This window comes from Scardinius erythrophthalmus (assembly GCF_964197995.2).
Source record: "Scardinius erythrophthalmus genome assembly, chromosome: 25".
Lineage (NCBI taxonomy): Eukaryota > Metazoa > Chordata > Actinopteri > Cypriniformes > Leuciscidae > Scardinius > Scardinius erythrophthalmus.
In genome coordinates, this window is record NC_138245.1 from 6866603 (window position 1) to 6884461 (window position 17859).

The window sequence follows — 17859 nt, forward strand, 5'->3', positions numbered from 1 at the left end:
AAAGCTAATGCAAGGGCTAGAAATAAATGAATCCTTTGCTGAATGATACTTCTTCGTCGTCATCATGTAGAGCGCAGTTTGGTTGCATAGCAACGACAGACGCCACGGGAGCGCAAGCGCTTGTAGGAGACAGCGGCACGGCCGCGCGCGCTTTCCACATGTTTTTAGAAGCAATATGTGAACGGCCTCTTGCAGAGTTGGCCAAATTACAATATTTTTGTCATCCTTGATGAAATTCTTCCACACATCTGACGCGTGGTGTCTGTTGGTGACGTTCGCCATTTTTAATTAATTTATGTTTAATGGACGCTCGAGTAGTCGATTGTTTCCGACAGCGTCGACTAGTGGTTGAAGTAGTCGATCTATCGACTACTCGACTAGTCTATGCAAGCCCATATATATATATATATATATATATATATATATATATATATATATATATATATATATATATATATATATATACATATATATATATATATATATACATATATACATATATATATATATATATATATATATATATATATATATATATATATATTTAGTATATATATATTTATGTATTAAAACAAGTTGATGAAGGGGTTAACCAAATGACTGTTGAATGTAAAAGCATCCTTATCTTTTAATTAAAACCACTAAAAACCAGTGAAGAGGAGAGCCGAGACATGGCTCTCTGCGTCTAGGTGAAAGATAGTGATTAGGTTGCTTTATTTAGCTGTTTCTGTAGCATAAACTGTAACTAATGGCTTTTGGTTTCAGAACGGCCAAAGCATGTTTAATTACAAATCTATAAGCTAAATGCTAATGTTTGATAGGTGAGAAACAAATTATCAATCATTCATAAGCTGAGTAATTAATCAACTCTAAAAATGTCAGTGCACGAATAGAAGCATGACTTTTCAATCTAAGCTTGTTTCAAACATTTACTGTAGAACATTCTAGCACCTCTGTGAAGCCATAAGGAAGAATGGCAAAACGTCTTCACGTTAATAAGCATGTTCTTTTGATTTGAATTGCCCCAGACATTCTAGAACTTGCTCTTAATGTTTTCTTAAAGAGCTTTCAATGAAGTATCCCCGCTGTTATGAGAGATTCCAGTTCTCCCTTGAGCAAAGATGCAGAAAGCTAAAGGGTTGTTAATGGACCAGTTGTGCTCATTTTCTGATTATTGCCCTCCGTCTCCTCCCCATTCTTTTCTGCTTTTATAGTCATAATTTATCTCCGTCGTCCTGAAATGGAACATTATCTATTTTTGAATGGTAAATTAACGAAGATCAGACATAGCCACTGGTCACATTTGGCCAAACCAGACGTCTCTAACAGCATGCGTGACATTAGAGCTAGACAGTACTTTTTTCTCCTTTAATTGAAGTATATTTATGGAGCTTTAATGTATTTTGAGACTATCTTAATCATAGAGATAATGACACATTTCTTGTCATTTTTTAACAGAAGAGGAAAGGGCTGTGAAATCTCATAATCGCCCAGACAATTTTCAAAGAACTCTGGTCCATTAGTGGTCCTTGTATACAGTGGCTTGTGAAAGTATTCAAACCCCGTCATTTTTTCACATTTTATGTTGCTACCTCATGTTAAACTACTTTAAATACACCATACACCAAACTACTCCATACACCATAATGACAAAGCAAAAAAACAGACTTGTGATAACTTTGCAAATGTATTCAAAATAAAAAACTGAAGTAATTACATTTCATAAGTATTCATACTGTACCTTTTTCTTAGACACTTGACATTTAGCTCAGGAACATTCCAATGTCCCTTGTAGATATTACACTTTAAGTGGAGTTAACCTGTGGCAAATTCAATTGAATGGGTTTGATTTTGAAAGTCACACACCTCTTAATAAAAACCTCTAAAAGCTGAAAATGCATATCAGAGCAAAAACCAAGCCATGAGGTCAAAAAACTGCCTGTAGAACTCAGAGACAGGATTGTGTCGAGACACAGATCTGGGGAAAACTACCAAAAAAAAAAAAAAACTGAAGGTTCACAGAAGAATGTAGCCTCCATAATCCTTAAGGGAAGAAGTTTGGAACAACCAGGACTCTTCCTAGAGCTGGCCTCCTTGCCAAACTGAGCTTGGTTAGAGTGGTGACCAAGAAACTTGTCACTCTGGTTGAGCTCTATGATAATATACGGCGATAGGAGGAATTTAAAAGGAGGACAAATATCACTGCAACACTCCACCGATCTGGGCTTTATGGTAGAGTGGCCAAACACATGAAAACCCACTCGGAATTAGAAAAGCACCCAAAGGACTCTCTCTCAATGATGAACCTCAGTTCCAAGCATCATGTATGGAGGAAACCATGCACTGAATACCATCCCAACAGTAAAGTGTGGTGGTAGCAGCATCGTGCTTGGGGGTGTTTTTAAGTAGCAGGGACTGGGGGACTCGTCAGAGTAGAAGTAAAGCTCAACGCATCAAAATATAGAGTTAGCCTTAATGAAAACCTAGTCCAGAGCATTCAGAACCAACAGGACAATGACCCAAAGCACACAGCTAAGGCAATGGAAGAGTGGCTTATGGTCAACTCTCTGAATGTCCTTGAGTGGCCCAGACAGAGCTCGAACTTGAACCCAATCGAACATCTCTGGAGTAACCTGAAAATGTCTGTCCACCTACAGTACCCATCCAACCTGACAGAGCTTAAGAGGATCTGATGAGAAGAATGGCAGAAAATCGCCAAATGTAGATGTGCAAAGCTTGTCACATCATATGGAAAAAGACTTTAACTAAGTATTGTGTTCTGCCTGCCCAATGCGCCTTGCCTATATTGACAGACAGATAACTCTGCCAATCACCACAATGAAGCAGATACCCAGTGCACTTTGTTTAATGGATGACTGGAAGTAGGGTAAAACTGAAAAGAGAATTTAAGTCAATAAATGTATCAATTTAAGTATAGAGAAGGAGGAATTTAACATAATATTGCTAGCGTACAATACACACATTTGAAATAGTGCATAGGATTACGTACAATAAACTGACATCTCAAACTGTATTATGGGTCACTTCGAATTATATCAAAATGAGTGATCAACAGTAAGTAATCGCAACATTGTGTGTGCAACGTGTGCCTGATAGTTAATGCAAAAATGCATAGTACTCATCAGTATAAGGATCCGAATAAAACCTTGCTGTAAACACAAAATACAGTCAAAAATATTTGAAGCACATCTTAACAAATTTACATACGAACGATAACTCCTAAAAGACAAGAAATGTTGCAGTTGACTTAAGATGAAACTACAATAAAGGACAGCTATCTTCCATGCAGCAGAGTTAACCTGGTCTAACACTGATGACACTGCTCTTAAACTCAATGTGAGTTTTAAAGTCCGATTCTGAGGAAAAAAAAGAATAACTTTATAACTGGCAATTGAGTTTATATCACACATTTCTGACTTTATAACTGGGCAAAGAAACAGAACAGGTGTAATTGGACTAATTACTAAACAAGGGACTTAAATAAAGATTAGGGACGAAGGCAAACAGAGCAAACAAAGTGCAAACTAGACTAAACTGAACATACATGTTACAGCGACATAAAATGTGAAAAAATAAGGGGTTTGAATACTTTTGCAAGGCACTATATATATATATAATCAGAGAGATATTTATTTATTTATTTATTTATTTATTATTATACACTCACATACTAAGACAAATCAGTAATCTAAAAAAGTTGAAAATGCTTTTAAAAAATTATTTTAAAAAGAAAATGCTGTTCTCAACCAGTAAAGGTGGCATAGGTCGAGAAAATATCTCTAGAATTGAGTCGTGTTTGTTGCTCAATAAATGATTTTTTGCCGAAGGGACTTGCTTGGATATTTATTGGAGTTTTCTCTCTCCAGCTTGCTTTGCTTTTGATTTTAGCCGATGTTTTCTTTTCCTCTCTAACTTGGTTAAATCCGTTTGAAGTATTGTTGGAATTAAATTTTCCCTCTTTGCTCAAGGGGGTTTCATTATCTTTTATTTATCTCAAAATAAGGAAAAATCTCAGGACAATGTCACTATATCAAACAATAGAGAATGAAAACCGAATGCAGTCGAAAGAAAGGTTAGGTGAGGTAGGATGAAACAAGAAACTTCAGGGATTTTACTCTAATAAAAAAGACTATTTTCCTCTAATGAGCAGTTTGGCTGCTCGCTGTAATGTAGTTAGCGCTTGCATTTGTCCCAGCCATTACAGTCATTCCTCGTGCTGGATTTAGGTTTCTTAAAACATGATCTGCTCAGAGGAAGTCATAAAACACTGTGAAATTTTAATAATGTGGTAGAGTTTTTCTTAAGAAGAAAGAACATTACAAGGTTTGTTCAATAAACTGCATTTTAAGGTCAGTGCCTCACGTAAAGTCTATTATGATTATGAAAGAGGCTTTAAGAGAAATATGCTTGTAGGTTTATGAATCAATGACACATGTATATACTTTTATACAGACCAAAATCTTCTACTGTGACTATAACACCCCCAAATACCCCCTCTCAATCAAAGAGTTCATTTAGAATATGGTAGATATTTTATACAGTTTTTAGACACATAAATGTAGCATCCATTTTTGTATTTAAGGACTATTTAAGTTGTCTGTTTAAGTCTTACATTGTTGTCAAAACTGGTTGAACGGGAGTTCAACAGGAGTAACAGAGACAAACTGCATTGTACTGTAATTCGCATTTACTGAAACTGTGTATCTTGCTGGTTATACAAATGCTTGCTTTTAATGAATGAATGAATGAATGAGGCATTTATATAGCGCTTTCATTACAGTTTCTTTGAGTGTGTTGTAAGACACTACACCAGGATTGAGATATTACCACATCTTCAAACCACATGTCCCCTGACTGTTAGAACTGACATGGTTAAGTGTTTGCATCTATCTGCATTTATTACCTTAGTTTTTTAATACGTCATATAGCTTCATGCATATTTATAAAACTGTTCAGACTGAGAATGCTGATTTAATGTTAGCCCACATTCTATATTAATAAGTTGCTTTGTTGCTTGTCCACAATAAAGCCTACAGTTAGGCTATTGAATTGAATTTGTTTGCAGAAGCAGCACATTCTGATGGCAATTCGCTAAATTGTGTAATTTCGTACAAACTAATTTGTACGTTTTTTTCTGCTTACGCCCCTCTGACGGTTTGATTTGGACTTTCATTCTTTTTTCCAAAAACCGTACGAATTCATACGAAATTGCCACTTTGTAGTTATATTTGAGATCCAATAGGCAGGAGAGTTGTTTATACTAATGTAATAAAAATAACTATTTATCTGCATTGTGCATTAGAACACCCTTTAACTGTGGTGAAATCAATGCAACGCAGTTTTATTACTTTATTAAAACTGCCATGGCAGCTTCTGCTTTGCATCCTTTACATTTTTTTAGCAGAGTCAGCAGAGAGCCGTCAATCCTTCTCTTCCGTTGCGTAAGGGGTTGTGGGAAATATTATCCCAAAATTCTTTCCAGAAAATCCAATAATAGCATACCATCTGGGTACTTTTGGCATGCTATTTCCAACGTACTATGATCTGGGACATGCTAATTCCAATCTCGCATGTAATTTAGGATGGATAGCATGCAAATTGGGCCGCAGACATTGAGTGGAATGTAATCTGGGCACCCCTGTGTACCCTGAATACAATTGCAACAGCGTGTGGATGACACAAAGACGACATAAAGTTTGTGTGAGGTGTGAAATCTGTCTTTTCATGAGATTGAGGCACTGCTCTGTGTGAAAATGTATGTGACTCTTTGAGAATGTGTCTATTTTTCTTTGTTTATGTGTGTGTGCCTGTTGAGTCTATTGCTGGCTGCCGTGAAATGTTCTCTGACAGCGTGTGGATCTCCAGTCGCTCTTGACAGCTCATGGGCTTCAAATCCCACTGGGTTTACAGCCAGAATTCTCTTTTTGCCTGGACACATACACACTCACACACAAACATAAACACACGCCACTTCTAATTAACACAGCGCAAGATTCCGCCAGACAAGCTACTTTTACCCTGTCCACCTCTGCACTTCAAACAGCCAAGCGCTAACACCATGCAGCGCCCATCATAACCAAGGTGACTGCTTTCAGAGGGAGAAAGATGGGCTGTATTTACGCAGTCAAATTGAGCTCTCTGGAGTACAATCTCGCTAGTAACAGCTCTCAATGCATAAAAGATGCACAAACCAGTCATTCAGAGAGGTATCAGCATAGACACTTCACTCATTAGCTGTTAGCCTGTTAGCATGAGGCTACTGCAATATTAAACTTAACCTCTTTTTTTGTTTTGTTTTGGGAGAGTTTGCATTGGGATTCATCTCACATGGATCAAAGACTTCCAAAGTGTCAGCAGCACTCGGCTGTGTTTACGCCACTTGATTCGTAATTATTTTCCTGGTTTGTTTTCCCAAAAGTGCTTTTATTTGTCAGATTTCTAATGCACGTTATGCTAATACCGGCCCCTGTGGAGACGATGACAGGCCTACGATTCAGTTTCTCCATGCAGGTCTCTCTCTTTCTCAGCTTTGATCGCTTTGGCGCTGATGCCACAGAGCCTATTTGAGTAATTAAGCGCAATCATTGATCTAATTAAAGAAAGTAGAAGTTGTGTCAGAGGAAGCACCTCTTTAATAGGGTCCAGTGCATTATGGAGGACGATAAACAGACCAATGCAAACCATGATTCGTTACTCAAATGGCCTTTCCCTTGGGTTCTATGAAGAGACTGCATCTCTATATATTAACATAAAATAAATATATTTAATATATTAGTATTAATGTATTTTCTTAAAAATGATAACAGTTCTATCCATCCATCCATCCAATGCTGATTTGGTGTTCAAGAAACATTTATTATGATTATGATTATCATTAGTTATAATATGGTTATCCTACATTTGAAACAGAACATTTCAAAACAGCATTACTTGGAAATATATTTGAAATGAAAAGAAATTTAACATTCTTTACTGTCACTTTTTATCAATTGAATGCATATTTGCTGGATACAATTGAAAATATCAATTTCTTTTAAAAATAGTAATAATGAAAATGATTCTAAAGTATTCTAGCTGTTTTATTATTTCATTATTATTATTACAAAAGCACTCTAAAATAGCCTAGTTTCCTGCATTTAATTTGCTGTTTTAATCTAGATGTCCACTTGTACCGTCATTGCTACGGGTGCATTTGAAGCATGCTTAGAAACTCTCCGTAAGGGTTGAGTGTGTATGTGTGAGTACTGTAATGGAGAGGGAATAAGAAAGCTTTCTCACTCAGCGTTCACTGGCAGTCAAGCCGGGTAAATCCAGAAACACCACAGACCCATGTGTCTCTGTGTTTATGACCCATCACTAATGCACCTGCAGCCGAGAGACAGGCTTAGTGTGACATATCATAGGCACGTCAGAAACCCTAAGAGAAGCCACAGGAGATGCTTCGTTGTTTGTCTCTCTCTCTTGCCCATCCAGACTGCCACAATCTTCCAAATGGCATTTTTGTTTATTGAGCCGCATTGCTGATATTGGGCAGACATAATGTAAATGCTCTTCAGATGTTTTTGCACAAACACACTTTTGTTCACATCGTAAATTACACTGTTGCGCTCACTTTTTCTGCATCAGTCTGAATGGTTTGAGATCAGTGTTACACAGCTGTGTGTAGAATTGTTGCTAATTAAGTGAAAAGCACATTGTCCCTGGGGGCCAAACGCAAAATTTAGGTATATTTACACTTAAGATTCTTAAATCTTGTAATATCACGTCAGCTCTCTGGAGATTTGGAGACAGTTCCTGGTGAAATATGCATGAGAACAGCAGCATTAGCGGAAAAGGACTTTTTGCTTTCAGTGTCTCCCTTTGACACATTTTGATGAGGGCATGGTTGTACTTGTCAGATGAATTTTTGAGTGGCACGTCTTGTTTCGTAAGGGTTCTGAAAGGACGAGGGGGTGGGGAAGAAACTCACTGGTCCGCCTTCTCTTTGTTTTTATAAATCTTTTAAAAAATTTCACGCTTTGTGTTTTGTTCAAAGAATATACATAATTCGGTTATGGCTCAATGACATAAGGGTAATATTTTAATCTACTGATTTATTCAAAAAATACAGTAAAATGCAATACAGTCCTTACATATAGACACTTAAATGAACCTTATAGTAGAAGTAAAATGATTTTTGGTGATGTAAATCATTTTTTTTACTGTAAAGCCAAAAATGTCCTGATGTGAAGAAAAATATTTAAAAGATATTTATCATAATGTTCAAGCTGCTTCCATCTCCATTTTATTTGGAGAAATATGTATTGTTGTGTTCCACAGAAAAAATTAGACAGATATAAGGCTGACAGATTTTTCATTTCAGGTGAACTATCTCTTTAAAGATTGAGAGAATCAATGGTTAAAGTGGTTGTGTGTTCTCGTAGCAAAGCTAACGTCTTCTGCCTCAAAACGTAATCTCATTTTAGGAGATCCATCAGCTTCTCTAACTCTCTTTCTCTCTCTCAACAAAATATAAAAAAAGAGAAGGAAACGTTGAACAGAGGCAGTATTGATCGAGCTGAGAGAGGGGTCAGAGGTGAATGAAATGTTGATTTGACACCTGGTCTGTGCTCCCTCCCTTTCTGTCTAGAGGGAGGAATGAAGGGTAAATCAAAACAGTGGGAGGCTGAGATCTCTCACAACTATTTAATGTACGAATAGGTTGAACCTTCCCCTCTGTCCTCGCAAGAATAGCTTTCCATGCACTGTACCAGCCACTGTGTGTTTTTACTAAAGGAGAGGAAGAGAGGGAGGAAGGGCTGATTTAATTGCTGGTTAAGTTGATAGACAGTTGGACAAACTCCTATCAACGTTAGGAAATGAGTAAACAAATGCAAATGGTTGTTCATAGCATTAAAAAATGTGATCCTATTGTACATAATATATAGTCTTGTGCTAATGTAGTAGTACTTTACTTGGCGATAGCGATGTCTGTGCCATTTAACCAGATTTGTTGTTGTTCAAGTTAGGCCTGTCGCGATAGTCGATAATTCGATTAATCGCACGATAAAAAAAATGAGCTCGATAATTTTTCCGGCCGCGATAATTCCATTTGCATGCTTGTTTGTTTTCCTCGTCTCTCTCTCTCTACCAAAGAGACTGGATGACCACTCTCGGTTCTTTAGCGTATAGGAGGAGTGAACTCTCTTGTCAGTTGCATGGTCTTTGTGTGGGGAGGCGGCGCTTGTCAGTCACATGGTCTTTGTATGGGAAAGCGCCGGCGGGACTGTTTGCGGCGATTGCCGGGAGAGAGAGAAGACGCTAGTTGTGAGTTGCGACAGCGAGCCCGATCACATGAAAATGCGTATCTATACCACGAATGTTATTTCTCGTGCCATTTATACGCCAAAAATAGTTTTTGCGTGCATATGATACGCTCTTTATGGCGTGTAATACGCACGCACTCCTCACCCCTAATCCTAACCAAGTATTTTGAGTGCGTAGCATACACACGTAATAAAGTGCGTCTCCGTCTTCCTGACAGTACACAATCACTTGACAAAGTAACAGGAGTAAAACAGTGCAAAATTGTGTGATATGGCTTGTTGAGGCTTTTTTTTATTTGTTCACAAAGGTCCTAACTGTCAGTTTTGCCTGTTATGGAATGTATCACTATTTATGCCTAATGTCTAAAGCCTAATGGTTAATATTTTTTGAAGTGCAATTTTGTTTACATCCATTTTATTTATTAACAGACATTTATTTTGTTAACAGACACCGAGAGTCCATTGCTTTTATTGTTTTTGGTTGTTTTGTTCATTTTTTTGGATATTTAAAATGTTTTCTGTTTTCAATGTTTAATATTCTTTAGAAATAAAAGTTTATAGATCGTTGAAAAGGTGTACCTGCATTATTATGCCATTATAATTATATTAAATGAAAATGGTCTCAGAACGACAATATTATCGTTTATCGCGATAATTTCTTGGACAATTTATCGTCCAGCAAAATTTGCTATCGTGACAGGCCTAGTTCAAGTATCAAACTATAAACGTAATAATGTATTGACAGTTTAACTTGCTTGCTCAGAAAATGATGCCCTGCCCTGCCTTGGCAGTAGTTGACATGAAAGCAACAGCTGACTGTAGAAGAAGACAGTTATGCTAATGCTTGCTATGGACCCTAGAGTAGACACTATATTTAATTTGACACAAATGAAAATGAGGCTGTGAGCAATAGAAGTGCATTCTGTTCAGTTTTCCAGAATTCAGTCAGTCCTATTTTCAGTGTTTCAAGTAGAGCTGGGCATTGACACAAATTTCATGATTCGATTCACTTCACAAGCTTACAGTTCGATTCAATTCAATTCGATATAGATTCATTTGTTTCATTGTAGATAGATTCATTGTTCGTTTATATTAGATACAGTTTTTTAAGTTGTATACGAACACACACATAATTGTTTCTACTCCAATTCATTTTTTTTTTTAAATATAAACATTTAAAAGGTGGCTGTCATAAAAACTTGTTTTAAATGTTAAAACAAAAAACATGCAAAGTCAGGTTTGCATACTAGAAGTGTTTGCATTCATCTATTTGCATACACATATCTGCGTCGAGTATGTTTTGGGCCTACAACAGACAGGATAAAACAATATCATAAATATGTTAACTGGACAGAGCTTAATGCGTAAACCAATGAAAAATGGATCTAACTGAACAAACAAAACCATAAACCCAGCAAAACAAATAAGAAAGAAATGGTACCGATCTCTGTTTTTCTGCTCAGAGGCAGGGTTATGTACTCGGACCTTTGTTTTTCTCATCTGAGATGCGTATCCTGAGGTGTGGTTGGGATTAAGTTTGCGTGTGCAGTTTTTCTAACCCTGTTAGGGCTGCATTAAGGAGTGAGTAATCTCTTCACACGCAAGTCCTCGCTCTCTTTCATTACCCAGCAGTGCTGCCCGGATCTATAGCACTCTGCCGCTCCATATGAAACCCAGACCTGTCCAATCAATATGCCCCAAGGCTGCAGTGAGGGCAGAGGCTGAGGAGGATGAATCCTAATTTGATGAAATACGCATTTCGGATCGGTCCGGATGCTTGCAGGGCTGGGGTAATTGTCGACAAATACATCTTAAAGGCCGGTAGCTGAGGATTGCTTTCAATTAGGGCTGGACGTTCTGTTTAGCTGTTTGTGGACCACTGCTCACCTCTCACCGAGTCTGAGAGAGAAGAAACACTTGCATACTCACACTCTGGCACTACAGTGTCTCATCAGGTTATTGCTCTGAAAGGTGCATTTATGATTTGGCAGGCTTTAACTGTAAGCAAAGCCAAAGCGGTGCTTCAACCTGTTTAATGGACTCTTAAAATATCCTTGTCTTGTTTGCTTGTCTCATTTTGTGTGCTGAAGTAAAATTGTCTGCTCATACTTTTATTTTATTATGTATAGGTTGACAAGGGTCTCTACTGTGTGGCTTTGATCACTGATAGTTTCAAACTGCAGACCGCTATAATTCAGATTTTTGGACAAAATTACTTTTGTCCAAAGATTTAAAGAATTTGTTCAAAACATTCATTTGTTCCTTCATTTTAGCTGTATCGTGGCCTCAACTTGTTCCTTTGTTTTAGTTCAATTGTGACCATGGAGGAACAAATGAGTAAAACATGGCATCGTAAAATTTGAGATATCGCTTTTACCCAGCATGCTGTTACTGCTAAATATGATCACAGCTAGCTAAAAAGGTATTTACTTGTGTCATTCGGGAGATCAAAGAACCATTCATTCCATTAGCAAGTGTTAGCTTGGTAGCTAGCTAACTTTTGGTCACTCTCTGTCAAAAAGGAAATCTGAGGTTCAGAAGAAAAAGCCTTGTCAAACAATGATTTATTCGTAAAAAGAAAAAAAACTCCTGGTACTTCCAAAAGTTGTTTTCATATTTGTCTCTACCGAGTGCTTGTAAACTTTTCAGTGGAAAAAAAAAAAAATTAATTAAAAAAAAACATCTGCTTCGGTCTGTGTGGTTCAAAGTTCTTGGATTCAAGTGTGACTACTCTGTCATTTCATCAAGCTTTTTTTTTTTTAGACAGACAGACAGATGGTCGTTTCAGGACAGCTCTAGTGTGTTTTGACTGGCATTTATGAAATATAAAGTGAGTCTGGGAGCGCTTCGGCTTCTGTTTGCAGTGTGATGATCCATTGATTTGCTGTCTCTCTCTTCTGCAGGGACGTACGGACCAGATACAGGGTGGACGGCAGCTTTTCCTGAGTGTCAGGAGAGAAACCAATCGCCAATCAATATAGCCGACCAAGACACTAAGGTCTCGATGGAGTACCAGGAACTCACGTTGGACGGGTTCGATGCAGAGTCGTCCAACAAGACGTCAATGAAGAATACAGGCAAAACTGGTAAATGCACACAGATACAGACAGTCTGTGATAGTTCACCAAAAAAATATCATTGATCTATCATGTCATCAGATATAAGGCAGAATATCCTGGGTTGCGTTTCTCAGACGCATCGTGAGCTAAGTTGATCGTAGAGACCATTGGTTGCAATTGTTCTACGATATTCTTAGGCTTACAATGCTTTTGAGAAACTCAGCTTTGGCCATTAAAAAGTGAATGGGGTTTAAAATGGGTCATAACATTACCTGACAAGTCTTAAGTTATCACTCTCTAAAAATAGTTTTATTAGAGACTTGAGAACAAAAACAATTATTGGATAGGGAAATGGAATGGATAAAGAATACGCTGGATTTAATGCTACAGAAACACGTGCCAATTGCCGCCCCATGCCATTGACTTCTATAAATGATAGGTCACAATGAATGGAAGTGTTCAACTCTTGTACTTTCAAGCTCTATAATTCTCCATCTTCCTCCTGAACTTTTCACACCCGAATTCTGTTTTCATGCTACAGTCTTGCACCATTAAGCAGTACTGCAGAGGAGTGTATTGAGGAAGTTTACACAGACACGAATTGCCCAGCATTTCCCTCCTTAACATAATCCGTGCAGAGGAAGACAAATGTCCCGCTGTTGTCCCATGAATAATGGAGAGCTGCTTTGCTATTTATAACTGACACATGAGTGTTTTATCAGAGAAATAATCACTTGGAACAGGGCGGCACAATAAACCTACAGACCCGGCACCTCTGAATTATGCATGACTCAATCAATGTTTTAAATCATTTTCTCTATGGACGACTACAACGTCAAGTGACCCTTGACCTTCTCACCTTGAGCGAAACACTCATTAGGGATGTCCGGAAAAGGAATAAGTGTGAAAAAAAAGAACTTCGATGTCTTTGCAATGGAATACTAGCGTACTTGTGTTGTGTATTGTACAGTATATAGTGTACACCAGTGGTTCTCAACAAAGTGGCCACAGGATGACAACACACACGAAAGAACCTAATTTGAATGCTAAAAACACAAATTAATCAAGATAATCAAATTATTATTGAAAAACATACCCAATCTTGAATTCTTTTACTTGAATCCTTAATTCCAGCAGACATACCAGAGACCATATCTTGAAATATTGTGTTGGACGATCGTATAAAAACATTAAATTAAGTGATAATTCATTATTTATTATAAAAATATAACAAACACATATTATAAATATGTAATAAAATAAATGATGATAAGTTAAAATGCTTTTTAATCCAATTTTCTATAAAGATGTCTTGTTTTTAGGCAGTCAAATCTAATTGTTGTGTTGAAAATGGAAGATGATGTCAAGTACATTGCATTGTTGGTACAGTATTTCACTCGGTGTGCTTTGTCCTGTTCCATACATACTGACATGCCATATACTGCAGAAAATATTCCAAACCTAGAGGCGTTTTTGCAAGCGATCGAGCGAGTGTGTGTGTTGCTGGACTGGCCAATACACTAGCTTCTCACAGACCCCCACCAAATTAAACTTAAGAAATTCATGAGATCTTGGAACCTTGAAGAAACATTTGCATTGATCAAGGATTTGCTGGCAGGAGAGGCCTAGTTTTCACAAGCTGCCGTTCCAAGGTCCTGCTGGCTTAGCTGTCTAATTCCTGCCTGTTTGTTAAAGCTCATGGAGCTCAAAGCCGGAATAGCTAATGAAACTGATTCTCCCTCTCATGTCGGATTACGTCAAAAAATCAACAAAAGACCAAACAACTTAAAGAGGAGTCGAGAGAAGGACAGAGAGCGGCGTTGTTTTTTCCCAGGCTTGAGAGTGTGTGTTTGTGCTAGAGCTTGTCATGCGTCTTACTTTTGCCCCTGGCTCCTCCAAGTCGTCACTCGTCGTTGCTGTGGTGACGGATTCAGACTGCCACCAGTTGATTGCTTCAATATCTCAATGGTTGGACACTAGCCTGTTTCGCTAAGATTACAAGTGAGGTTTCAGAGGAGCCGTTCTTTTAAATAGGACACAAATCTCTCGTGGCAAGCGGCGAGTAAAAATCACTCCGAAATTCAATCGGAAAAAGAAATCTGTCCAACAAAGGCTGTGCTATTTAAGGTTGCACCCATTAGTGAAAGTCCGGTCCTGGTGCGAAAGACCAATTTATGAATCTAAATGCTCTTTGACGGAAGAGCTTTCGCTATCGGTTCCCCGCTTTTTTATTAAGGCTCTTGTTTTTTGAAATAACAAAAGGAATCAAAAAAGCAATTTGAAATGATGTGAGGGGAAAATGTCTTCTCTCAGCCAAATTACTGCTTCATTTGAGACCTGGCCTGAGGGCAACAGCAGAAAGGAATTGTGTATAATATTCAGCCCATGTCCCTAAGGAAGGTAAAGGAATAATCATAAATACTGAAAGGAAGTCTATTTTCCAGTCAATGCTTGGAATGCATTTGTTTAATGTACATGCCAAGAAAGTGGTCTTTATTTCTCTTTTTCTCCCTGTTTAACCCTCTTTCCTTTTCTCTGCACCTCACAGTGGCGATCTTCCTGAAGGACGATTATTTTGTGAGAGGAGCCGGGCTACCGGGCCGCTTCAAAGCGGAGAAGGTGGAGTTCCACTGGGGCCAGAGCAATGGTTCTGACGGCTCGGAGCACAGCATCAATGGCAGGAGATTCCCTGTGGAGGTGAGCCTCAGCTAATCTCTCTCCAACGTCTGTTCCATATCTAAACAAACCAGCTCCACCAACTCACAACTCTAGCCTACTTGCTTTATTTTGCCGGAAACGCCAACTTTTTTTAAATTACACTCTTACTTGGGACTTTGTCTTAAGAACATTCAAGCAATGTTTGAAGAATGCTATAAATTTCAAATGGCCCAAGAGTCGTGATGCTTTAGGGTATTTTGCCTTTGATGTTTTGGTGTATAGGAGTGTCTATGATTAAAAAAAGAAGAAAAGTCTAGATTAAAAAGGAATTTAAGTTAATGGTGCTAAAATGTCATGTGGTGTGACCAACACGTAAAAAGTACAATTATATCCTCATGTACATTGTCATTCCAATAAATAAATAAAGGTAATTTTTGGGGGGAGTCACACCACATGACATTACAATATGAACTAAGCTTGACTTACCATAATAAAGGTCAAATTGTCTGATTTTTTAAGAGAATTTCTGTATAGATCTTGACATGACGTACTATTAAGGGTCTGCTGAGGTCCTTTTCTGTTTTTCTTATTGGCAGACAAAAGTTTTCCATTATTAAGTCATTGACCCACAGCTCTTGTAAGTATAAAATGAGCTTTATCTGGACTTTGGTAGTCTTTACTTTGAGGAAGAGCAGGAGGAATCATGGTCGGGTGGAAAGGAGGAATGGTTGGCCGTCTGTTATAGAAGCGTGTAAAGGGCGTTCCTGTATTGATTGAACAGGGCATTATGGAGACGAGCTCTCTCTCTTGGGTCTGATCACTGGCTGCTTGTGTCTCTCTTTGCAATTCTGATTTATCACTATGGCTGCCTGGCACTTCTCATGCACACTTGAGACCGATTTTATCACCCAGCCTCAAATATGCAAGTTATCAGAGTTTTGCATGTCTTTCAACCTTAAGTGCAATTAATATTGTTTGATTTGGTGGTCGTAATTTTATTGCCCTCCCGCCCAACCTAATTTAGAGAGTAAAATGTGTTCGTTGGCCTGCATTAGCGTCCCTCGTATTGGCAGTTTGATGTGGCTTGGTGTGATGATGTCATCACAGTATAAATCACATTGGCACTTAAGGTCTCCTACTGCATTCTACCAGCTATGTAGATATTGTTTGCTTATAATAAAATAAAATAAAAGACATTTAAAAAGAATTTAAATAGATTGTATTAACCCAGAAATGGCATACCCAAACTAAAACAGATACAGTTCATGAACTCTTTGCACTAAACGCATAAGTATGGTCTCATTTGAAAGCAGACACTTGGCAGTTTATTATAAAGTCAGAATTGATTATTGTCATATTGAAAGTTTCAGCTTCAATACTTTGCGTTTTATATATATATATATTGCGTTGCATATATTTGACAATCGGAATATCAGATATTGCATGCCATTGCTAACAAATGTAAAAAAGGAAAAATGACATAAAAGCAGATCATCATTCATTCAGCGCTGTTGTGGCTGCGGTGCGTCACGTAACAAGCAATGACGCGTCACCATGGAAACCAAACAGACAGCGACTTAAGCGCATAGACTTGTTGCACGTTAATGTTTTTTCCTTTTTTGGAAACTCAATGAGAAAAAAAATGTTTGGTAACCGCTTGCACACCTTAGTTTTTCCTTTGATTTGTCTGCTATTTAGTTTCTTTCCTCCTCTGGATTTGTGGATGTATCCTGCCCGATTCCGTTTACCGACCTTTATCGTCCGGCTTTTGACTACGCTCCCCTGTCTGCCATGTACAGAACCCGTTTTTTTTTTTTCATTAAATGTTCTGATCTCCCTTTGCCTTTTATGTTTTATTTTATTATTCTTAAAATAAATTTGTATATTCGTTTATTTCCACAAATGTATGACTTTTGGAAGTGCAAATTGCCATTCAGTTTTAATAAAGTTGAATTAACGTAACCTGTAATTTTTACTCTTCTAAGTGTACACTTGCAGATGTTTTGTTTCTAATTTACTGTTAGGCCATTAAATAATAATAAGGATAAACTATATTAGAAAGTATAGGCTATAATTAGCCTATCTAACATCTTTAAAAATTAACATCAAAACATAACATGCTAAATGGGGGATATCTAGCATAAAAAAATGTATTGTCAGAATGTCGTCTCTCAGTTGTTGAATTTCGCACAGACATTGCCACAACATTGTCTGTTTGCTCAGCCCGATCTTATGAAAGTGTGAATACCACGAATTGTATTTGTAGTGCATAATATGTTTTCGCGTGCATATGATATGCACTTTATGGCGTGTAATAGGCACGCACTCCACACCCCTAATCCTAACCAAGGGGTTTACAGTGTGTAGCATGCACGCAAAAAACAAACAAAAAAAAAAAAACATTTTTGGCATATAAATGGCACGAGAAATAAAATTTGTGGTATAGATACGCACTTTCATGAGATCGTGCTTCATAATCTGCTACTGGGCCGGCCCTCTGTCAAATTTTTAAAACCCAGTGTGGCCCTTGAGCCAAAAAGTTTGCCCACCCCTGCGTTACAGTGATTTTACTGCATAAGGGTTCGGAAAATACGTTTATTCAGAACCAGATACATTTAAAAAATAAATAGAGGAACCAAACGACATTCGGTTGAGTTAATGAATCTTTTTACTGAATCAAAACCTATTCTATCTAATTCCAGAAAAAATGACTCTTAGGAGTCAGTTATTTTTAGTAAATGAAAAGCAGTTTGACCGCTGTAATTCTGCTAATTCCTGAACAAATGACTCTTGTGAGCCAGTTCTTTTTAATGAAT

At 37.7% G+C, this 17859-nt stretch overlaps 1 protein-coding gene across 1 annotated transcript in view; it reads left to right on the top strand.

Annotated features, from left to right (window-relative positions):
• ptprga (protein tyrosine phosphatase receptor type Ga) overlaps positions 1-17859 on the top strand; it is a 280039-nt gene that overhangs the window by 143778 nt on the left and 118402 nt on the right. Inside the window, exons 3-4 of the mRNA XM_081356988.1 lie at positions 12230-12412; positions 14934-15082. Coding sequence (XP_081213114.1) covers positions 12230-12412; positions 14934-15082 — 332 coding nt within the window. The remainder of the gene's footprint in view (positions 1-12229; positions 12413-14933; positions 15083-17859) is intronic.